The sequence below is a fragment of the Cydia amplana genome, chromosome 16 (assembly GCF_948474715.1).
Source record: "Cydia amplana chromosome 16, ilCydAmpl1.1, whole genome shotgun sequence".
NCBI classification, from domain to species: domain Eukaryota; kingdom Metazoa; phylum Arthropoda; class Insecta; order Lepidoptera; family Tortricidae; genus Cydia; species Cydia amplana.
In genome coordinates, this window is record NC_086084.1 from 12,302,469 (window position 1) to 12,326,350 (window position 23,882).

General features: G+C 43.7%; 3 protein-coding genes across 3 annotated transcripts; 1 reads left to right on the plus strand and 2 right to left on the minus strand.

Annotated features, from left to right (window-relative positions):
* Nucleotides 1-83: 83 nt before the first annotated feature.
* LOC134655058 (Bardet-Biedl syndrome 2 protein homolog) lies at nt 84-7,258 on the plus strand. The gene is made up of 11 exons (XM_063510517.1): nt 84-290; nt 382-559; nt 906-1,135; nt 1,503-1,685; nt 2,763-2,967; nt 3,308-3,519; nt 3,944-4,129; nt 4,510-4,890; nt 6,259-6,422; nt 6,626-6,774; nt 7,127-7,258. The coding sequence occupies exons 1-11, from the start codon at nt 159-161 to the stop codon at nt 7,225-7,227; spliced, it is 2,121 nt and encodes a 706-aa protein (XP_063366587.1). The 5' UTR covers nt 84-158; the 3' UTR covers nt 7,228-7,258.
* On the minus strand, nt 4,960-6,109 carry LOC134655087 (SUMO-activating enzyme subunit 1). The gene has a single exon (XM_063510549.1). The coding sequence runs from the start codon at nt 5,993-5,995 to the stop codon at nt 4,976-4,978; it is 1,020 nt and encodes a 339-aa protein (XP_063366619.1). The 5' UTR covers nt 5,996-6,109; the 3' UTR covers nt 4,960-4,975.
* Nucleotides 7,259-8,805: 1,547 nt separating the features above from the next.
* Nucleotides 8,806-23,676, minus strand: LOC134655055 (origin recognition complex subunit 1). The gene is made up of 10 exons (XM_063510514.1): nt 23,525-23,676; nt 23,157-23,397; nt 21,761-22,772; nt 21,426-21,522; nt 20,271-20,443; nt 18,600-18,697; nt 15,823-15,973; nt 11,312-11,423; nt 10,295-10,529; nt 8,806-9,063 (listed from the first exon to the last, which is right to left on the minus strand). The coding sequence occupies exons 1-10, from the start codon at nt 23,614-23,616 to the stop codon at nt 8,806-8,808; spliced, it is 2,469 nt and encodes an 822-aa protein (XP_063366584.1). The 5' UTR covers nt 23,617-23,676.
* Nucleotides 23,677-23,882: the final 206 nt, after the last annotated feature.

Below are 23,882 nucleotides of genomic sequence, written 5' to 3' on the forward strand. Positions count from 1 at the left end.
TTTGAGTGTTGCCCTACTTTAGTTTGCTTTACATTGCTACTGACAAGATTTGGTTGACGGACTATAAATGAGGCGTAAGGCGTAACCATGGTGATGAGACATCTACATTTTAACATAAACAAAAGCAAAACGTACTTATCGTAACTTAAAACAACAAAATGCAACAAGTATCAACTGTTCAGCCAGTATTTAAATTAGAATTAAACCATAAAGTTATACCAAACATTGTAACCATTGCAAAATATGACGGCACCCATCCTTGTCTTACCGCTTGCGCCGGTTTCGATAAGGTATAAATCATGCTGTCCTCATGCTCCCATTTAATTTGCTTATATATCGCTAATACATACATCCAAAACAAGGAATTTTTAACAATCTCAGATAATAATTCACCACCCTCACGGTGGAGCAGTCAGCGGTCGCGCACAACGATCCAGAGCCCACGGGGAGGTCTCCGAGCTGAACTTGAGCCAGGCCGTGGTCGCGCTAGCGTCCGGTCCGCTGCGGCCCGATTCTACTCGGGACATGCTTCTTATTGGATCCCCTTCTCAGATATTAGGTACTGCTGAAGTTAAATATTAGGTAGCGTGAATCCTCGGATTCACGCTACCTAATATTTAACTGCCTCTGCACAGCTACTTAAGATTGATTGATTGATTGATTGATTGAGAGGGAGTTACAGATGATTTGACACGCCATTATTAAAAAAAAAACCCTACGGTCGAGCTCAATAGCTGAAATTTACTGGCAACGACCAACCACCACATTGAAATTATACCTTTTGCATAGGACCTTTCATAGGTACATATTACCTAGGTCTAGGTAGGTATTATTCAGTTCAGTCTGAAACGCAACGACCACCACAAGGAATATGTGAGATAGGTTTTACTTAATCTTTATTCCAGCATATGACGTCCACGACAATTCCGATCTCTTCTTCAAAGAAGCGCACGACGGGGTAAACGTGATCATAGCTGCCTCCTTCGGCAAGTACCAGGAGACTCTGGCCATCGTGGGCGGGAACAGTTCTGTACAAGGCATCGACTGGCAGGGGAACGAGGTGTTCTGGACCGTCGTCAGCGGGAAGGTGTGCGCGATGATCACGTTTGACTTTGATAAGGATGGGGAGAATGAGGTAAGCGAAGGTATTTGAGTGGAAGTACCTAGTTTAATCGGTATACGTGTCAGGGAAAGCTCAAAAGCGAAGTTCAACATAAATATGTTTGTATGCGTTGCAAATATTTCAATTTGAACGTAGAATCTCGATCTCATTGCAGGTCTGCAGAAGATTTTTATCCATCTCCATTCCATCAACTTACACAAAATAATAATTATTAGGCCTCTAATATGACTCATTAGTCATTAGCCATGGCAGAAACCATTCAGGAAACCTTGCAACTATCGTAGGTACATCTTGCAGTTGGTCTGCCCCTATAACCTCTAAGCTTCTTGTAGGTAGGTAAATCTAAAATTTGATTCATCTTTTTGATGTAATGTTGTAGTTACTCCTAGGATGTGAAGACTCCTACATAAGGGTGATGAAGAACAACCAGTTTAAGACGGAGATAGCGGAAACAGGACCCGTTATTTGTCTGGCAGCAATTACTGAGGTCAGATTCGCGTACGGTCTGGCTAATGGGACTATTGGCATTTATGAAGAAGGAATAAGGCTTTGGAGAGTTAAGGTACAACTTTATTCGTTCTTGTTTTAAGAACGTCTTCCATTCTAAGAGTATCCGGTTCGAAGGACCACATCAATATCAAATCATGCAATAGATTCACAAAACACAGATTTCTCTTATGAATCTACTTTTAGACGTTTCGGTTTTCACTACGCTTCGTACTTCCACCCAATTTGCAACCAATTTTAAGTTCCAAAATAAATTACCGTGCACATTCCATACCTATAGAGGAATTGCTGGATAAACTTGAGCGTTTACAAAATGTTTGTATCAGGTACATATTTGGCCTCCGTAAGTACGATCACATTTCTGAATCCCGCTCTCAGCTCGGGTGGTTACCGATCCGCCAACGCCGAAATGTGCGTGTCTTGTCGTTGCTTTTCAACGTGCTCTTTAACCCCTGCACTCCATCTTACCTTACCGAGAGATTTAATTATCTGGCTGAAGGCAGTGAACACCGCTTACGTTCAAGTGCTAATCTTACGCTTGCTATTCCCCCGAATAAGACACGATCGTATGCGAATTCGTTCACGGTACGCGCTGTGAAGTTGTGGAACGAGTTGCCCCTGTCGCTCAAACAGTCCCAGTCTGTAGCGTCATTCAAGGCTAATTTGAAGAAACTTATGCTTTCCAACCAAGCGTGATTTGGTTAAGTACTGATGTCTATTTTTTTTTGTTGACACTTGTATATATATATACACACACACACATATATATATTTATATGTAATATATGTTTAGTATTTATGTATGTAGCATGTATTTTATTTTATAATAATATTTATGTATTTTATTTACTTTTGGACATTTAGGTTAGTTTACTTTTAAAGTGTTACTGTACATTCCGTAAGTTTGTCTATCTAATTTGAATTCTCCCCTCATCTACTCGAAGGTTAGCTGGAAGAGATCCCTTACAGGGATAAGTTCGCCTTTGTACCTTTATTTCTGTAAACATTATGTAAACCTGTGTTGTGTACAATAAAGTGATTACTACTACTACTACTACTACCTATACCTACTGACTTCTGTTGTTCTTTTTTGAATCCGTATCGGAGTCAGACTTCCTGATTTTATTCCTTAGTCGAAAACCAACGCACTCTCAGTCCAACTTTCGGGGGAGGCGCTGGCATGCTGCTGGAGCAACGGGCGTATCGACTGGCGAGATGCACTGTCCGGCAGAGTACTGCGGCGAGTGCAACTGCGTTCTGCGGCCTCTGCCATGCTGTACGCTGACTACCGGTCCGTCGGCGCTCCAGATCTGGTCTGTGTGTCGGATAGGGGAGAAGGTAAGGGCATGAAGACTAAAAAATAAGTGTTACTTCGACTTGCAGGCAAATACAATGGTTAGGACCCCCGTGATTTTCAATTAGAGGTGTGACGGGTACATGAACTGTCCTAATCGCAATAACTTCTTTGCATTTTCCCATTGTAACACGTACCTACCGGTAAACCAATTATTTGGTCCAGACTGCTGAGATGCAACGCACAGCTGCGGCGTGGAGGTTTTTAGGGGAGTCTTAAATCCAACAGTAGATGCCTATTGGCTGATATGATGTTAATGATTCAAGTATAATTATCCATGGTAAAGCTAGTATTAATGATCAATATGACTGAATTCCCTGACAGTTCTGGGCTACCCACCGTACCAAGAGGCCGCGGGTTCTAAGAGCCAGCCCTCAGAAGAAGACCGCGCGGCAATAGTGGAACTGTTCAACCGCAAGCAGGCGTTGACAGTGGAGCTCCAGCACTATGAGGCCAGCGCGAGCGACGAACGACCGACGAGCGCCATGCCGACTAATACACGGCTGCATGTCGCCGTCACCACCGACCTTAATGATGTGAGTTGTGGGGTCTTTTGGGACTGTTTAAGTGTTAGCCAGACTTTTACGTACCTATATACTTATGTATATGTCGCAGGCCAAGTTGGCAGTAAAAGTGAAAGATACCGTTGAGATGAGACTCATTTGACCAGGTTTTTCATTAATTCTTCCTAATCAACCGTTGAAAGTTAAATTTCACCCGCTTCCCGGTCGAGACGAATTTCAGCAAATAGATAAGTTAGGACATTGTAATGGCCCTCTTTGACGGCACCAACAGAGGTGGAAATGTGAACTCTAATATTGAACTCATGGCAATTGAATGTAAAGTTGCTGTCTGGTGAAAAAAGTACAGTTGAAAATAAAAGTTAGTACCTATCAAATTTTATAGACAAAAATTTGTTATAAAATAACACGTTTGTTTCTTTAAAACCAACATCCCCAGGAAGGAATAGATCTCACGATATCCACCAACAACGACACCGTGGTGCGCGCGGCTCTGGTGCTCGCGGAGGGTATCTTCACGACGGGCGAGACGCTAGCGCGGCACCCAGCGCCCGCGCAGCTCCGCTCCGTGCTGCGCGTGCCGCTGCGCCCGCCAAGGGACGTGCCCGTCGACGTGCATATCAAGGTTATTTCTAAGACGGTCACAATACAAACGTGTAAATCCGTTCGACGCTGAGGCTGACAAGGGCAACCACGCTAGTCAACATGGTGTGTCCATGTGTGTCCAGAGCGGTTTGCTCGTAGCCAAGTTGTATTAGCCTGCGATCTGCTTAACTAGACGCCGTCCAAGGTTGACGACACAAAAGATGGGCAACCTTCGAGTTTAATACAATCTAATACTGTTTGTATGATACGTGGCAGAGTGTGGTCAAGCAGACGTTACAGCACGCTGTCTGTCGCGATTGGTTTTTTAAGCAGACCATAATTTAATCTTAGAAGTCATTGTGTAATCATGTAATTTACGTGATTTCTTATTTAAATTTTAATAAAATTGCAATCTTTCAGGCACTAGTAGGTTATGCAGACAGTGAACAATTCCACATATTTGAACTGACTAAGCAGTTGCCCAGGTTTGCCATGTATTGCTTGGCTCCATCTACCCTCGCCATCACCAAACAGAACAGCTATGTCACATTCAAGATCACGGAGAGGATTCAAAGAATCTGCATTTGGATCAACCAGAACTTCTTACTCGATCAAGATATAGTACTTGAAATGGAAAACATGAAGGAACTGCATATGAAGTTCATTTGTTTAAGGGACAAGTCACACTTGGAGATGGACTTTGAAGCCGATGGAAATGTGAAGTTTTCAACACCTCATATTTCATTGGCGGGTGACTTGATCCAGAGTTTGGCAGTTTATCTAAATCTAACAGATTTGCAGGTAAAATAAAAAAAAATTGTTGTGCCTTTAAATTATACTTTGACTTAAAAAGTTACAGCTTAGTTTCTAAAATTAAAATAGATCCTTATTGACCATAAAGTTCTACAAAACCAACACATTTTACCGGGTTAAAGAAGAACATGTTGTTATGTGGAGGCTCTCGTTGGCTGACTGCCTTGACTACTTCCTGGCCGATGACTCCGCCCACCACTGCCGCTGCTCCCGATACAGTACCAAAGACATTAGTTAAAAGATCATTAGTTACAAACCCGGCTGGTAGCGATAGTTCCTTAACAAGCTCATCCCTCATTTTTAGCAGTATTTCTGTGTCAGCTTTACGTTTAGCTGGGTCTGGGTTCCTATTGTACTCATCTCGGAAGCGTGATAAGATCTTCATGACGAAGTAGGAAGGATCACCGCGGCGGAGACGGGAGCGGAGCTCAGGTTTCGACCAATCCGCTGACAAAGCATTCTGCAACGGCACGTAGATAGCTCGACGTTTCACAGTGATAGATACTGTCTCCCTTGCACTTTTTTCTTCGTCATCAGGGCCACGCTTTACGGCTTTATGTTGAACAATCTCCTCCGAGTACTCGTGGTCGACGAGGTCCGCGAACATGTACCCGAACATGCCCCAAACGTCGCCGCAAAGGAACTTCTTGTTGTTGTCACGGCACACGTTGTTGATCCGCTCTAGCTGCTCCTGCTTGAGCCCGGTCGCGCACACAATGTCGAAAGTAGTAAAGAAGCTGTCCGGCAGCTCGTCGACTCCCTTTGTTTCTGCTGTTATATCCACCATTGGGTTTAAAGCCCGCGCTCTCGTCAGAGACGCTTCGGCGCGATTCTCACCGATCTTATCGGGCGGTGTTAAAAACTGAGAGTACAAATCGACTTCTTTAAGTTTCTCATTGTCTAGCAAACAAACACTCTTTACTCCGGAGAGAATTATATTTTTTGCGGTTTCGGCGCCGAGGCCGGATAACCCGATGATTAATACTTTGGAAGCACGTAGTCGTTTCTGAGATTCCAGACCCCACAGACGAATTTGACGATCGTACTGTTCAGCTTCAGCCTCAGACAGCTCTACATCGTTATTCTCAACCATTTTCAGAGATTATTCGTAAAAATTATGCTTGTTGCGGTATACGGTACCTTTCGGTTTTTGACAGTTCTCCACGCCGCTTATACCATAGACAAGATAGAAGCTTGACGCGCCGCCATATTAGCTAGTGTTGTACTACATTTTGTTTGCGTCATTTCATAGAATCGATAAATTCAACACAATCGATTACAAAAAAAAAGTTACTTCTTTCCGGTTGTATCATTCGAAAACTTACGATTCTTATGAACAAGTTTTTTATTTTTCAGTCCACGGCACAATTTCCTGAAGCAGAAGATAAACTTCGCGAAGAGATGGCAAATGCTTCTCAAGTAGGGGAGGTGAGATCACGTTTGGCAGCAGAAACTGCTGAAAGGGCGCAACTGATAACCGCACTGTTACCCGCAGCCCAAGATGCCGCAGCTCATGATTTGTACGTATACTTGGTCAACCAGATCTTGACAGTAAAAAAAGGCGGGAAATTTGAAAAATGTAGGCGCGAAGTGATATCGTCCCATAGAAAATTTGAATTTCGCGCCTTTTTGTACTGACAAGATTTGGTTGACCAGCTATACCTTACATTTTGTCTAAAATTTTCTGCGTTTTGGCTATATTGTATGTAAGTGCTTGTTGTAGGAAAGAAATGTTGAGTCGCTACAAAGAAGTGGTAATGCTGAATGAGGAGTTATTGTTGAGCTGCCACGTGCGACGCTCGACGCAGGAGCACGCTGTGGCCTCCTTGAAGACGCTGCACATGATACTGCAGCAAGCCGCGCGATTAAGAGGTATAATAAAAAAAGGTGTATTCCCATTTGTCCCCGCCGGCACAGATGGGAATAGGTAGTCAGCTGCAGAGAAAGGGTACCACCCCTGCGTACAACTTCTATGCAGGGGTGGCACCTTTTACTGCAGCAGACTCTTTACAAGTGTACATTCATACGAATCATTCCCATTCTGTCCCCGCCTCATGTATCGCGGTGGGGACAAATGGGAATACACAGCAAAAAAATTCCGAAGTAGGCCTAAACTATTCGACATGTTAGAAAGTGGAGAATTTAATGAATAACATTTTAGTCCGATTGGCACATTATGCTATAAATATTCTTGTGGATATCAAGGTTTTTATCGTTTTTACAGTTGGTAAATACAGCAAAGCAGTGGTTGCTGCGAGTCGGAAAGCAGTAAAAGACGACAACACTGAAGCTCTCATCAAAATACTGCAAGTGGGGGATTGTTGAGATGAAATAAATAAAACAAAAGAACTAGTTAAAAAAAAGGATCTATTTATTACAATTGTACCATAATTATCAGTCAATAATATAAATAATGTATAACAATGAATAGTCCTGCTTATAAGAAAAAGTGCATTTATTTCATTTGTCTAATTACGTAAGGTCAAAAATGGGATAATATGGGCCTGTAAAATTATCTAATGTCACATCGTTTTGAGTATTCTATTCTGCTTTATTTGCCGATTGTAAATGTCAAAAAAATGGTTAGTACTAAAACATTTAAATGAAATTAATTGAAAACAACATAGCTACCACAATACATTTACATATATACCATACAAACCATACCGCACAAACTTTGTTCGCGGTACACTTATGGGATCACATCGGTCCTGCAAATCAGTTATTAAATACAAAAGGCACGTCAAACAGTGTATCCAAATCCAAATAATTTTATTCAAAATCTGTCTTTCATCTCAGCGATCGGCTAAAGAATCACACAGTATATTTATATTTAATTATAATGTATTATTTTTATCTAGAATTGTAAATAACTATCTTATTTCAATTGTACCTGTGTGACCTGTAAAATACTTTTTACCAATAAAGAAATTAAACAGTAATCTGCCTCGTAGCGTAGTGCACGTCATCAGCGCTAACATTAAGCAGCAGCCTCGGCTCGGCCCCTTTGTTCTCTAGCAACAAGAGCCTCAGGGCGGCGAGGCGCGCGCACGCGGCGGCGGCCTGCGCGGCGCTGGGGGCTCGCACGCCGGGCGCCGCGCGGTAGGGGCGCCCCTCCAGTGAAAGTTTAAATCAGTGTTATGCTAAAAGGTTGCCGACCGCTGGGCTAAAGAATCACACAGTAATCTGCCTCGTAGCGTAATGCACGTCGTCAGCGCTAACATTAAGCAGCAGCCTCGGCTCGGCCCCTTTGTTCTCTAGCAACAAGAGCCTCAGGGCGGCGAGGCGCGCGCACGCGGCGGCGGCCTGCGCGGCGCTGGGGGCTCGCACGCCGGGCGCCGCGCGGTAGGGGCGCCCCTCCAGTGAAAGTTTAAATCAGTGTTATGCTAAAAGGTTGCCGACCGCTGGGCTAAAGAATCACACAGTAATCTGCCTCGTAGCGTAATGCACGTCGTCAGCGCTAACATTAAGCAGCAGCCTCGGCTCGGCCCCTTTGTTCTCTAGCAACAAGAGCCTCAGGGCGGCGAGGCGCGCGCACGCGGCGGCGGCCTGCGCGGCGCTGGGGGCTCGCACGCCGGGCGCCGCGCGGTAGGGGCGCCCCTCCAGTGAAAGTTTAAATCAGTGTTATGCTAAAAGGTTGCCGACCGCTGGGCTAAAGAATCACACAGTAATCTGCCTCGTAGCGTAATGCACGTCGTCAGCGCTAACATTAAGCAGCAGCCTCGGCTCGGCCCCTTTGTTCTCTAGCAACAAGAGCCTCAGGGCGGCGAGGCGCGCGCACGCGGCGGCGGCCTGCGCGGCACTGGGGGCTCGCACGCCGGGCGCCGCGCGGTAGGGGCGCCCCTCCAGTGAAAGTTTAAATCAGTGTTATGCTAAAAGGTTGCCGACCGCTGGGCTAAAGAATCACACAGTAATCTGCCTCGTAGCGTAATGCACGTCGTCAGCGCTAACATTAAGCAGCAGCCTCGGTTCGGCTCCTTTGTTTTCCAGCAGCAGTAGCCTCAGGGCGGCGAGGCGTGCGCACGCGGCGGCGGCCTGCGCGGCGCTAGGGGCGCGCACGCCGGGCGCTGCGCGGTAGGGGCGCCCCTCCAGGGCTGCCAGCGCCGCCGCCGCGCCGAGTGCGAGGGAGAGGGTGGTCTCGTCGGACCCGGTGCGCTCCACCTGGAAGTTAACATTTCAACATGTGGGAGGTGTAAAGAAATAGAATACCTATTTGACTACTAGTCAAATCAGTTTTTTTTTTCGAACTGTCAAAACGATATTGCTACTGTGGAATCTATATAAAACACTATACTTCGTTTTTTAGCATTAGAAATAAGGTAAACAATCTTGATGTGTCTTTTAATTGAAAAACACATTTTAAAAATAAGTTACGGTAAATATGTAACAATTATGAATCTAATACGATCTTTTATAGTCTTTTGCTTTCGTAAAGCTTTGGATTCCTCCGAAAACGGTGCCGTCATATGACGGCCGTCATATAGCGGCAGCAAAAGACGGCCGTCTTTACGGTGGCGACATGTGGAAAGTACCACGGCGTCATAACACACCGTCATCCACCAAGGTCAAAGCGGCAAATTTGAAAAATGTAGGCGCGATGGGATAACGTCCCATAGAAAATTTGAATTTCGCGCCTTTTCCTACTGACAAGATTTGCTTGATCATCTATAATTTACTTGGAGGATGAAATATCATCAGAAGAGGAAAATAATCGTAGTACGGAATCATTATTCAAATCTCGTGTCATTTATTCAAAATGGCGTCACCGCTATCTAATAAAACGTTCACGAAACTATCGACAAGGTCATGACGGCCGTCATCTTACGTTACGTTGACAACCAACGTAACGTAACGCCGTCTAGGAAACCGCGCCATCTTGTTTACATAGACAACGTTCTAGTGACGTCAGTCAACGCTATATAGCGGCCGTAATATGACGGCACCGTTTTCGGAGGAATCCAAAGCTTTACCTTCTTTCAAGTTCTTTCTAATGCTAAAAAAAAACGAACTATAGCATGTGACGTCACTATCAAATTACCTACTCTTTATAGTTTGATACGGGTTTTAAAATAGAAATTGTGTCTTTATTTCATGCACGGTGTAAAATAATTATTTTAAATACAGTCAAATACCCATTAAGGCTTACAGCCAATGAACGAGGTTCCGGGGAGACTTCGTCGAATGGGGACAACGAAGGCGCGGCCTTTCGATAACATCCGAGACCCTTTTCGAGTTCGGAGCACGTAACGTTTTGCTCGTTCGCCATCTTATAGGTACCTACCCTTTAAATGAAATTGAACCTTATCTCTCACGATAATGGTTATAAATTTAACTGTATATTTTTATTGTCTATATTTGCTTACTAAGATGCAAAAAATAAACAAAAAATCACCTCGGCGGCGACGGCCCTCAGCATGAGCCTTTCGGCCGGCGCACACGCTCTAATAGCACGCACGGCGGCGCCCGAGGCCGCCTCGTCTAAGGCCGCCTGCACCTCGCGCAGCCCCGCTACACCCGCGTGCACCTCGCGCAGCCCCGCTACACCCGCCGCCGCGGAGCCCAGCTCCAGCGCGCGGGAACACAGCGCGAGGGCGCGCCGCGCGTCACCGGACACTGCCGCTACTTTCCTGTAAAACAAATATTTTATTGATACTACGTTTTAACGTAAACTTCCGTGCGAGGCCAAAAAATCGAGAGTTCTCAGAGCTCGTTGAAATTTCGTGCGAAAATATACATTTAGGCTTTATATCCCTTTTGCCTCCTCATTTTTATAGACACTAAGTTAACGGCCACTTGCAAAATGAAGAACCGAAATATATTCGTGCGGCGCGCGACCGAAAACTGAGCTCCTACAAAAAAAAAACAAATTATTTACTTTTACTTTATTAGTGGCGTACTAGAAGCGCTGGTGGCCTAGCGGTAAGAGCGTGCGACTTGCAATCCGGAGGTCGCGGATTCGAACCCCGGCTCGTACCAATGAGTTTTTCAGAACTTCGTCCGAAATAACATTTGATATTTACCAGTCGCTTTTCGGTGAAGGAAAACATCATGAGGAAACCGGACTAATCCCAATAAAGGGCCCAGTTTACCCTCTGGGTTGGAGGGTCGGTGGTAGTCGCTTTCGTAAAAACTAGTGCCCACGCCAAATACTGGGATTAGTTGCCAAGCGGACCCCAAGCTCCCATGAGCCGTGGCAAAATGCCGGGACAACTCGAGAAAGATTAAGATGAGTAGAAGAGAAACCTATGCTCAGCAGTGGGCGATAAAGAGCTGATATGATGATGATGATCAAACATAAACAGAGAGAATCATACTATCTTTGCCTTACATTAGTACTAGCACCCAAAAAAAGGACGCGTGTAGTTTTCCTGGTTCTTACTAACTGACAAATTGGTTTGACCAACTATACCTGGCTATAAGCTGCACCGCGTCGGCGGAAAGGCTGGCGCTGGCGAGGCGCGCGGCCACGATGCGGGACAGCTGCGCGTGAGTGTACGGCGGGAACGTTAGTCGCGTCAGACCTGAATGTAACGGTTACAAATTATGTCGTCGCTACCAAAATTTACTAAAGTAACAAAAATAAAAATATATACCATGTCACTCTCATAAAATTACAAGTCTTAGGGCTATTACAGACGAGCGACAGCACGCCCGCGACAGCAATCGGCGATCATCGGCGACGGTCGCCTATGATCGCCGATCGCAGTCGCGGGCGGTCGCTGGCGTGCTGTCACTCGTCTGTAGAGCCCTAAAAATCGACTTCTTAATTTACTTCATGGCAAATAGAATATTTCGAGCCGTTTCACGCTGCAATAGGCTACATGACTAATTTTCATTTATGGTAGGTATCAATCGATCGGGGGAGTTTTGTTTTGACCGTCACCGAGGTCGGACGCGTCCCGGGGTGTTTTACAAGGGTGTACGCTATACCATTTTGTCGCCAGATGTGCGGGCCGGGCCGGACCGTGCCTTTTTTTTGTATATAAATGACCGCGCGCGTTTTGTGTGTTTCGGTTTCGATTCTATGATTCTATTCATTACTATTAAAATATCTCATCCCGAGAAATGCCGGTTTAACGTATTTTTTATTATTTTAAAATGTGTAAAATCACTGCGCATACGCCGAAGTAAACCTCAGCGAAGTCGAGACATGAGTACGAGTTACCTGGTGAGAGATTTCCATTTTACCTCCAAATAACATGCTCATGTGGATTGAATCTCTGTATAATTGCATTGTCTGTTTTAAGCAGGGTAGCAGTACAAGCAATACTTGAACTATGTTGAGTACCTGTATGTTGCTGTCTCTTTACGAGCAAATGTAGACGATTACCTTCAATCTTGCCCCAAAACAGGCAACTACATACTAGTATAAGTACCGAAAGATGCAAGTTGATAAAACGAACTCAATGTTAATTTCGTCGTTACAATACCATTCCAAATTTGTTCTAAATTAACATGCGTCACGACTCACGAGGGACGCTGCTTGTACACAATTTTTTTTCCTTCGCACGAGTTTGGTTGGTGGAAGTTGTTACTTCAGATAATGTCGTGGCGGTCTCATGTGCCTACTGTATACCTATAGCGGCAACTTTATTTTATTCCTAACAACTGGACTGGGTTAGGATAGAGGTAATTGAGTAAGAAAGATGCCTATGCCTGTAGGTGGGTGTAGCTTAAAAAGGGAAAGAAGGGACCTCTTACGGAACCCACTGATTTCAATGTACAGCGAGACATACTGGGCGATTGTAAAGGGTTGTAAAAGGCGAGCAAAATACGCAAGACAGTCGGCTCAAAGAAACGAATCAAAATACAAAGGCCCGCAGAAGTAATGGCGGACACCGCTTCAGAATTATTTTTTATACTATCCGGCTTCAAGGGTCTTACAGCCCATCACAACATGTGCAGTTGCAATAAATGCCAAAAAAAAAAGGGTACGAGGCACGGCTACTTTCACCACGACCACGCCGGGGCGCGAGGAATTGAAGGAATGTAACAGGTATGCTGGTAGAGACTTCAAAATAATACCATACAATTGTTTTATATATTTATATCGTCGATATATGAATTGCAAACTAAGAGATACCTACCAAGTATAACCGTAAATGGAATATTTGCATTGAGAAATATGAAGTTAAGATACCGGAACGGGAAGAGGGTGTCATGGGTCTTTAGCCCTAACTACCAAATAATATTCAGGTTTAACAATCAATTCAAGTGAAACTCTATTAATATATATTTCTGTAATTTTTATTGAATTGTTTCGTTTGTGGTTTTTTTTTAATCAAAGTGATAGTGCAATTTTCTCATGCCCGAAGTAAATATGTAATATGCTGATGTGCAAACTCTGTGTTTTTGCGGTTTTATTGTGTTAGAAGTGTCTGTGTTGTGCAGTGCTAAAATCCAGTTTTGTATGTCCTAGCGTGATTAAACTACTATCTATCTTTATTATTATTTTATATAAAGTAAAGGACCTCGCAAGTTGTGATTTTCTTTTTGTGCCTACTGAGTAATAATATAACAAACGTCAACCATTATACCAACCGGTAGATATTACTTACTCGTGCCTCCTGGGAAAAAAAAGGTCCCCCTAGAAATTCCTATATCTACAAGCTGCGCTACCTGTGCTACACTACACTTATACAACAGTACAAAATCCTTCGTCCACCTACCGAAGCTCACCGTACGCTACGCAAGCACATACTTGGTCGTCGATCAAGAAACTTAATGACCACTACCTGCCTTCTTCATTATCGCAAGAAAACGCAGCACTCCACGCAGCTCTGGAATATAAAGAGAAAGAGAGGAAGGAGGGACGCCCGATATATACGTGGGAGGACTCACTTAACGACATTCGACACTATACTTACTAACCGACCCCGATCCTATTTGGAGTACATATCTGAAAACAGAAGCAGCCTAAAAAAAACAAGCGGAAAAAAAAAATATATACAAACAACCGGAAACGGACACGGAATCAGAGCCAGAGGAAACGGAAAACGGTGGCGGCACTAGCGGTAGGATATCTAATACGGAGCCCCAAGTGACCTAGCACGCTTTGATTAGATCAGAGATTACGTAATAAAGACAAGATGAAGAAGAAGACATGAAGAAGACAGGAAGAAAAAGCAGTCATATTCCCTCACAACCAAGTATTTATTACACACCAAGTATAGTATCTATCTACCCCATGCTGACTTCACGATGCCTGTATTCGGGTCGGCTCAAAATTTCCCGTCTCTCCTACTATCCTGACTGCAAACCCTACACTCCAGTCCTATCTACTGGGTGCTCCGGTGTCTCGGGCAGGCTGCGGGCGCCTACGGAGGGGTGGCAGGGGTTGTTGCGTAATAAGCTGGTTTGCGCGCGTACTTTGTTTGATTTCGCGTTTGAGGCTTAGCCGGTGTGAGGTGACGCTGACACCTCCACTGACTCGATGCCGCTTAGGTTGAATCAGCAGAGTCATACGAGCTTACAGGGCTATTTGCCTCAACTACGCCTCCCCCCTGTAGTCTCCTCTTCCTAGTCCTTGCTGCAGGATCTGCTGGCTGGAGTTACCCCTAGTATCAGTATCAGTATCAGTATGGTAGGTATCAATCGATCGGGTTTGTTTTTAGGATCAAATGTCTATATGGGACCCATTGCATTAAAGTAACACAAAAGTCAGAAATTGTAGTCAAAGGCCGACAGTCGCACTTCACTCGCGAAACGCCCTATACAAAACGGCCAGAGGCCGTGACGTCAAGGTCTCTGGGAGCCCATCTTGTAGTATGGACAAAACAAAAATTGCGTTTTTATCGGTGGATGAAATGTAAGGAATCGAATGGTACCCTTACTTTTATCGTTTTTGGAAGTATTTTTGTAATTTTTCAATATTTTATTTTAATATCCACATTATTGTGATAAATTGCTTGTTTGCTCTCTACTTTACTAGATTTTGTTATAAAATTCAACATGTGTCATCATCCCTATTTTCTCACGTAACGGCTCATTGCGTGTCCATTCACTTGTCGAGTATAAAATGATTACGTCATTCCGGAACAGTATTATATAAGGTAAGATGGGGTAAGAAAAACACTGAAGCAAGAGAAATACTTAACCAGTTTCGAAAGATTCACGGTTAGTTTCACTAGACTAATATACAAAAAAACCGGCCAAGTGCGAGTCGGACTCGCGTTCCAAGGGTTTCGTACATTAAGTCCGACTCCCGCTTGACTGCACATTTCTAATATGTTTGCTTGTCATCTATAAGTTCATATCCCGGTCGATATAAGTCTAGTGCAAGAGAAATACTTGTAGGGAATCCTCATACTGTTTCTCTCGCCCTCAGCAAAATAAACTATGTTACTCTTAAGCTTTGGATTCCTCCGAAAACGGTGCCGTCATATGACGGCCGTCATATAGCGGCCGCAAAAGACGGCCGTCTTTACGGTGGCGACATGTGGAAAGTACCACGGCGTCATAACACACCGTCATCCACCAAGGTCAAAGCGGCAAATTTGAAAAATGTAGGCGCGATGGGATAACGTCCCATAGAAAATTTGAATTTCGCGCCTTTTCCTACTGACAAGATTTGCTTGATCATCTATAATTTACTTGGAGGATGAAATATCATCAGAAGAGGAAAATAATCGTAGTACGGAATCATTTATTCAAATCTCGTGTCATTTATTCAAAATGGCGTCACCGCTATCTAATAAAACGTTCACGAAACTATCGACACCGTCATGACGGCCGTCATCTTACGTTACGTTGACAATCAACGTAACGTAACGCCGTCTCGGAAACCGCGCCATCTTGTTTACATAGACAACGTTCTAGTGACGTCAGTCAACTCTATATAGCGGCCGTAATATGACGGCACCGTTTTCGGAGGAATCCAAAGCTTTACACCACCTGACCCTAATGTTTTTGAGACGTTACCTAGTCTGGACGCGACCCTGGCGGCCAGCGCGCGCTCGGGCAGGTCCATGGTGTTGGCGACGCACAGCACGCACAGCCGCGCCGCGTCGTGCGCCGCCCACTCCACGATGCTGTACAGCACGTCCTGCCGCCGCGTGCACAGAGCGTCCAGCTGGAAACGAGTATAAACCACTCACTGACAATCCAACCTCTAGACTGAGCTTAGGCCAATTCTTTCATGAAACCGATGCTGCCAAAAATACGGGGGTGCGGGGGGACGAGGTGAGCGAATCCCGTGCCGTGATTGGTCGGTTCAAAGACACGGACCAATCACGGCACGGGATTGACTCGAAGATGGAGTAACGCTACCGTATGTGTGGCAGAAGGGGTAGCGCGACTATGCTATGTCTAGAGGTTTGATTGTCTGTGAAACCACTACACCAAATTATACACAAACCTTCCTCAAGATAAGATAAGATAACGGAAGAAAGAATGAGCGCACCGCGCTCTGATAAGATAAAGATAGTTTATTCAAGAAGGCATTACAATGCGCTTATGAACGTCAAATAAAGCTAGGTAGACCGGCTCCAACCCTACACCTCTGCCCCAAGATTTAAATCCCCCCTCAATTGGAGGAGGGTATCCCAATATGGGACCGGCAACAAACTCGGCGGGACACATCTTTTCAAAAATAATTACATCTTATAAGAATCAAGAATCACTCTATATAGGCAGGCGTGGCTCACTCCGCGATTTCGTCGCTTTGCTACAGGTAGCTAAAAGTACATCCGTTCGGCCCCAATTTTGGGGAAAGCCTTAAGCCGGGCGTGGCGCTGTCGCCACCTAGCGGCCATATCTGTGCTTATCGTAATAGACGCGTTTTGTTAGAGAGTGAGTCTTCTGTACTTAGTACTATTATTTATTCTGTGATATAGGTGAAAACGGCGTGAAAACCCGTTCAGTAGTTTTCGAGTTTATCGCGAACATACAGACACACAAACAGACTGACGCGGCGGGGGACTTTGTTTTATAAGGTGTAGTGATGTATGAATTATCTTCTTCTGTTGTATCGCTCTTGACAGAGCGGACACAGCTCTTCGCACGATCTCCTGCCATCTCTCCCTGTTGGCAGACTGTCTGCCACAGTCAGATACGCGGTTTCTTTCTTTAAGAGCCAACAGGAGTGGTCATTTCTCCATACAAACGTACTCGACTGTTTCCTCCGTGGGTTTTGAAGCTAGAGCAATGATTTTTTCAACACAGATTAACATTGTCAATATCTGTGTCGGACCGTTTTGCTTTTTTTGATATTTTTGTTTTTTAAGGCGCTAGAGCCGTTCAAAAATGGCCAAAATGGCCTAATTGACTATGCCGCAATGAGAGGCGTGCTATTCAAAACTGATATCAATTAGTCAAAAAAGCAAAACGGTCCGACACAGATAATGTCATTATCATTTAGATTTCTAAATTTGGTTACGATTGGTTAAGTTTTGGAGGAGGAAACAGTCGAGTACGAAACCTCGATTTTTGAGATTTTTACGCAGGTTCGCCTTGTCCTTATCGCACTAGTTTTAGGAGCCGCTTCCGTTAGCGAGACGGGTATATTTACCTAAAATATATAAATCTTAGCTCCTGTTGGCTCTTAAGTACATTGGAAATAATGTCCCCGACACTACCTTAGTTGTTTTTGCGGATGATACGAATGCGGTTATATCAGGAAGCAGCATATATTATCAGAATTAAACGTTAAGGTGAATTATACTCTGAGAACTTTCACGAGTTCCAGGTACAATAACAACGTAATATCTGGGTGACCGAGCTTCGCTCGGAAAACATATAAAAACTCGAAAATGCGCGTTTTCCCAGAGATAAGACCTAGCTAGATCGATTTTTCGTCCCCGAAAACCCCCATATAACAAATTTCATCGAAATCGTTAGAGCCGTTTCCGAGATCCCCGAAATATATATATATATATATATAAATAAATAAATAAACCGGCCAAGTGCGAGTCGGACTCGCGCACGGAGGGTTCCGCACCATCAACAAAAAATAGAGCAAAACAAGCAAAAAAACGGTCACCCATCCAAGTACTGACCCCGCCCGACGTTGCTTAACTTCGGTCAAAAATCACGTTTGTTGTATGGGAGCCCCACTTAAATCTTTATTTTATTCTGTTTTTAGTATTTGTTGTTATAGCGGCAACAGAAATACATCATCTGTGAAAATTTCAACTGTCTAGCTATCACGGTTCGTGAGATACAGCCTGGTGACGGACGGACGGACGGACAGCGGAGTCTTAGTAATAGGGTCCCGTTTTTACCCTTTGGGTACGGAACCCTAATAAACAAGAATTGCTCGTTTAAAGGTATTAGATAGATGTACATGCTAGGTACCTCGTCCACCAGCAGCACGGTCGGGGTCCGCCGCGGGCCGGGGTTGTTGAACCGCTTCTCTAGTAGTTTAAAGGTATTAGATAGATGTACATGCTAGGTACCTCGTCCACCAGCAGCACGGTCGGGGTCCGCCGCGGGCCGGGGTTGTTGAACCGCTTCTCTAGTAGTTTAAAGGTATTAGATAGATGTACATGCTAGGTACCTCGTCCACCAGCAGCACGGTCGGGGTCCGCCGCGGGCCGGGGTTGTTGAACCGCTTCTCTAGTAGTTTAAAGGTATTAGATAGATGTACATGCTAGGTACCTCGTCCACCAGCAGCACGGTCGGGGTCCGCCGCGGGCCGGGGTTGTTGAACCGCTTCTCTAGTAGTTTAAAGGTATTAGATAGATGTACATGCTAGGTACCTCGTCCACCAGCAGCACGGTCGGGGTCCGCCGCGGGCCGGGGTTGTTGAACCGCTTCTCTAGCAGCGAGCACGCTTGCTCCCACACCACGGATTTGCCTGGAGACAACAATGTACTTACATTAGAACAAATTAAATTTTAATTTGTTTTTATTTCAAGTAGACACACTACTATACAGGGTGCTTCCTGTAACAGGAACAATAAATTAAACTGTAGGCTGTACTCCTCAAACTGACCAACATTTGTTCAGTAACTTTTGAAAATAACACATGTTTTGATTTTTATTACACTTTAAAGTTTATTCTAAGACGCAATGTATTGCAAATTTTGTTATGTTTAAAGCGTGACAAGCAACGTCAAACACACTGATGTCAGCGTACATTGAAGGCAATATTTATTCTGAATGAAAAAGAGGAAGTCTAAAGGATTCATAATTTTTAAAAGTTGCTGAACAAATGTTGGTCAGTTTGAGGAGTACAGCCTTTAGTTTAATTTATTGCTCCTGTTACAGGAAGCACCCTGTATAAATTATATACTTCCTATATATAAATTATAAAAAAGCAGGTGCCGCGATAGCAGAGGACGCTGGTTCGACTCCAGCCTGGGGCACTGGAGGCCTTGGTCACTTTTTCTTAGTATATGACATTTATTTAAAGTTTAATGTACTTACAGTCAAAAATGTGTTAATAAATGAGGTTAGCTAGTTGAAGTATTTGTATTTTACAGATGACACCAGCACAGGTTTTATGTCGGATTTGCCTTTAGCATTAGCATTCAGGCCATAACATTTAAAAAAAAAAACAAGAATTTGACACTATTCGTAGAAATGACAGCTAAAACCTATGCAGGTGCCATCTGTAAAATAATTCGACCAACCAACCACATTAATTAAGGCGTGGCTCACTCCGCGATTTCGTCGCGTCGCTACAAGTACATGCGGCCCACACCAATTTTGGTGTCTTTCCATAGTAGTTGCCGCGCACCGCTACGGAACGGACGCCTGCACGCGCTTGCGTTGCGCCACCTAGCGGCCATATCACTCGTAATAGACGCATTTTTAGAGAGTGAATCTTCTGTATCTAGTACTATTATTTATTCTGTGCAACAGATTTAAAATACCGGCCAAGTGCGAGTCGGACTCGCCCAGGAAGGGTTCCGTATTCAGGGGATTTATGACGTATTAAAAAAACTACTTGCTAGATCTCGTTCAAACCAATTTTCGGTGGAAGATCATTTTTTTTTTTCAGTTTTATCATTCTCTTATTTTAGAAGTTACAGGGGGGGGGGACACATTTTACCACTTTGGAAGAGTCCCTCGCGCAAACTATTCAGTTTAGAAAAAAATAATATTAGAAACCTCAATATCATTTTTGAAGACCTATTCATAGATACCCCACACGTATGGGTTTGAAGAAAAAAAATTTTTTTTTGAGTTTCAGTTCTAAGTATGGGGAACCCCCAAAATTTACTGTTTTTTTTTTCTATTTTTGTGTGAAAATCTTAATGCGGTTCACAGAATACATCTACTTACTAAGTTTCAACAGGATAGTTCTTATAATTTCGGAAAAAAGTGGCTGTGACATACGGACGGACAGACAGACATGACGAATCCATAAGGGTTCCGTTTTTTGCCATTTGGCTACGGAACCCTAAGGTAGAGTTTATATGAACCTGTAAGCTGCTTGTAGATCTGCACGTAGGCCTGCCGGGGCTCCGCGATGCGCATGCCGTTGACTTCCACCAGCTGGAACTCGGGCAGCTCCGGCTCGTCCTGCAGCAGTTTCAGCGACGAGCAGACGGTGGCCGTCTTCCCGGTCCCGGGGACACCTGATATGTACATGCACCTGGAATGGATACATTAAGAGATTGTTACTAAACATAACTAGTAGTTCGCCCCGAACTGAGAACTCGCGGTTCGCCAAAAATATCAATTGAATGCAGTCGTCAAAGGATCGAAAACCGCGTACGATTTATTGCAAGGTCTGTGGAGCCCTTAACTGATACTGTATCTGTGGTAAGTCGAACTATTTCCTGTCAAATGTCAAATGCCTATATTATGTTTATTTTATTTTATTTTTATCTTGCTAATTATTTCAAAATGGTAAATTTAAAAACGATATTATAAAAGTGTAAGCCGAGCACTTTCAATTGATACCAAACTCGACCATACTTTCTTCCAAATAAAATGACCAGAATAGCAAGACACCTCACAAACAGCTTTTTGGCCTTCTAAGCTCTTCTAGCTCAATAACCCCTTGATCGAGCCTGCTCATAATTTAATGACTAAAATATAATGCCCTCGACTACACGTTCACCCAATTTCATTTAAATTAGAACAAATTTACTTAAGTTATTGTGTATCAAACTATTTTCTGACAGTTCAGCTTAAAAACATCGAAATGCCGGGACGTGCCGCTAGCCAGCCGCGTGTTCAAAGTTGAATGTAAGAACTTCGCTTCGCTTCGCTCGCTCGTTCGAAAATGTTGGAATAGGCTCTCTTTTGGTTGAATTGACACGGAATTCTGCCCCTAATAAATGAACAATTACGGAATCAATAATAGTACTAGGTACAGAAGGTTCACTCTAACAAAACGCGTCTATTACGAGAGATAAAATATAAGAGCAAGCGCGAGCAGGCGTCCGTTCCGTAGCGGTGCGCGGCAACTATACTGCTAGACACCAAAATTGGTGTGGTGCGGGCCGCATGTTCTCGTAGCGACGCGACGAAATCGCGGAGTGAGCCACGCCTGCTATTTGCAAATTTTAATACAAGATGCAAGTAATGTTCATACCTATCTATAAAGCTTTAAAAAATGTATGACTTACCCACTAGTTTCACTGAGAAGTTTTGATCTTACAAAAGATAATATTTCCTCCATCTGGCTCTCTCTTCCTGGCAGGGAATTGTTTTCTTTCAGAATTTCTGCAAACAAAGTACATTTGAGGTGAGTTTCCAAGAGGTCTTGGTAAAATTGTTAATATTATGAAAATTTTTCAAGCTCTTAGGGCCACCCCACATCTAGCGTCTTTCGAGCGTCGGCGTCTACAACTCTATGGCCGCTGCTCGACGCAACTGCGCAGCGACGTCATTTTCCATTGCGCTGACCAGACGCGGGTAGACGCCGACGCTCGAAAGACGCTAGATGTGGGGTGGCCCTTACCATCAATGTTGTCAAAAGAGTGTGCTCTAGTGTGTAACGTGGGTGTCAGCTGACTGGTGAGGATTCGCCTAGTAACACTTTTAGGTGTCTTAGCTGGCGTAGCCCGAGCCCGAGGAGTTCTAGGCGTCTTAGGTGTTTTTGGTGTTTTAGGAGTCATCGGAATAGGTTTAAAGTCATCGTCACTATCATCAGTTCTTCTAATGGACTTTCTGGGAGTTCTTTTAATTGGTGAGGAGTCTGGTTCGGCATAGTTTATGGTGCTTTTGGTGACTCTGCCAGAACGGGTGACTTTAGTTGGAGTTGGTTTGGTCGGTGACATATCTTCATCGTAACAAACTGGGCTTTTCTTGCGTCTAGAGCGACTTTCTTTCTCGTCATCATCATCAAATACTAGAACTTTTTTAGGTGTATCTTCTTTAGTTTTAGATATGGACGACTTTCTTTTTGGCGTGCCTAGTACATGCTGTCTAATAATGAGCGTGGGTAACCCGCCTTCAGCATTTTCTTTCAATTCCATAGACAACACCTCTTCAATATTATTATTGCTTAACTTTTTAGAACTTCTAGGTGTCTCTGCAGGTGTAATGTTTTTGCTCTTCGGTGTAGCTTTCTTTGGTGAGTCTTTTTCAGTCTTATCAGCTAAGATGGCTCTTTTTAGTAGAAGTTTGGTGCCATCATTTTTAGTGACACTCCAATTCTTTGGCTCAGATATGGAGACTCTGCTCATTCGTTTCACTAAACTTGAGGGTGTTTTAGGGGTCCTTCCTTTAGTCGGGGTGTTTTTACTAGGAGTTTGTAGATATTGCATGGCTAGCCTCTCGTCCTCTAAAACGGGTTCAATCTGGACTTTCCTCTTGTTCACCGGCATGATCCTGTATCTACAAATATAGTGGTAGTTTGCAGAGGTGAGTACATAATGTATGTCTTTTGTATGTGCAAAGGTGATTTGGCATTTTTTGAAGAATGTTTCAATGGAGACGTCTGTGGAGAATGGCCGATGGTCTTCCAAAACCTATTGAAAATAATAGCTGATTAATATATAGTATTTTTGATAACAATAACAACAAATTGTGGCTTTCCACCACAGAAGGGTCCTTATGTTTCAAGTGTAATAATAAATGTTCTGATAGAAACATCCTTATTGCAGTCACCACAGTATTTGTAATGACACAACACAAGAAAAACCCTACAATAAAATATACTCCAACAATCTAGTCGCAGGTCCTGAGAGGATTGCATTGTTAAAGTTGGTGTTCCACCTGTCCAATATCTTTGCCCAATGCGTATAATTTGCATCTCACATTTTGCTTTCTGAGAGTGAGAATGGAATTTGAAATTGAAAACTCTTTTTGTAATTGTAATAATACTTATGTATTACATTTTTATTTCAACTAACCTCTTTGTCAATAAATTCAACAGGCTCCACATTGTTAATGCTGGATTTTGGCAGATCGCCGGGCCTGGAGTACCACTGCACCTTAGCCCGGAACGGGTCGGTGCTGCTGGAGATGTCCTCGTACAGCGCCACGAGCCGGGCGGCGTCGCAACCCTCCTCGGTGTCAGGCTCCGCTGAGTCCGCGTTCGAAATAAGAACGAAATCGCCTACGCCGGCTATTAACTTATGAAATTGGAATTTTCTGTAAACAAATACATGATATACATTGTTTAAGTCTTTTGTCTGTTAAACATTAGCATAAAAGTAAGAATATGTTAATCAGGCAATACGACACGGTTTGAGTGAGATAATATATCAAAAATACTGACTCATAATAGTGGAAGTTTGTGGATATATTCTGCTCATTATACTGCTTATCGCTTAGCCATGTCACAGCACGCGAAACCACTTTTCGGGGCATTTTATAACATTTATTTAAACAGATTTTTTACAATATCACAAGAATCAACAAAAAAGTAACAACCGTCAGCTGTAGCCTGTAACTGTCAAATTGTCATTTTTCGCGCCCAATTAATCTGTTTCAACTGTCCTTAAAAACACGCAGATAATCAAAATTTGTAACACAGATCAGCGTTTACATTAGTGTCTTAAATGTACTTATCTAAGCTATTCGAGTCGACTAATTTACTTCGTGCTATCGAAAAAGTTTGAAGTTTTAAATGTAAG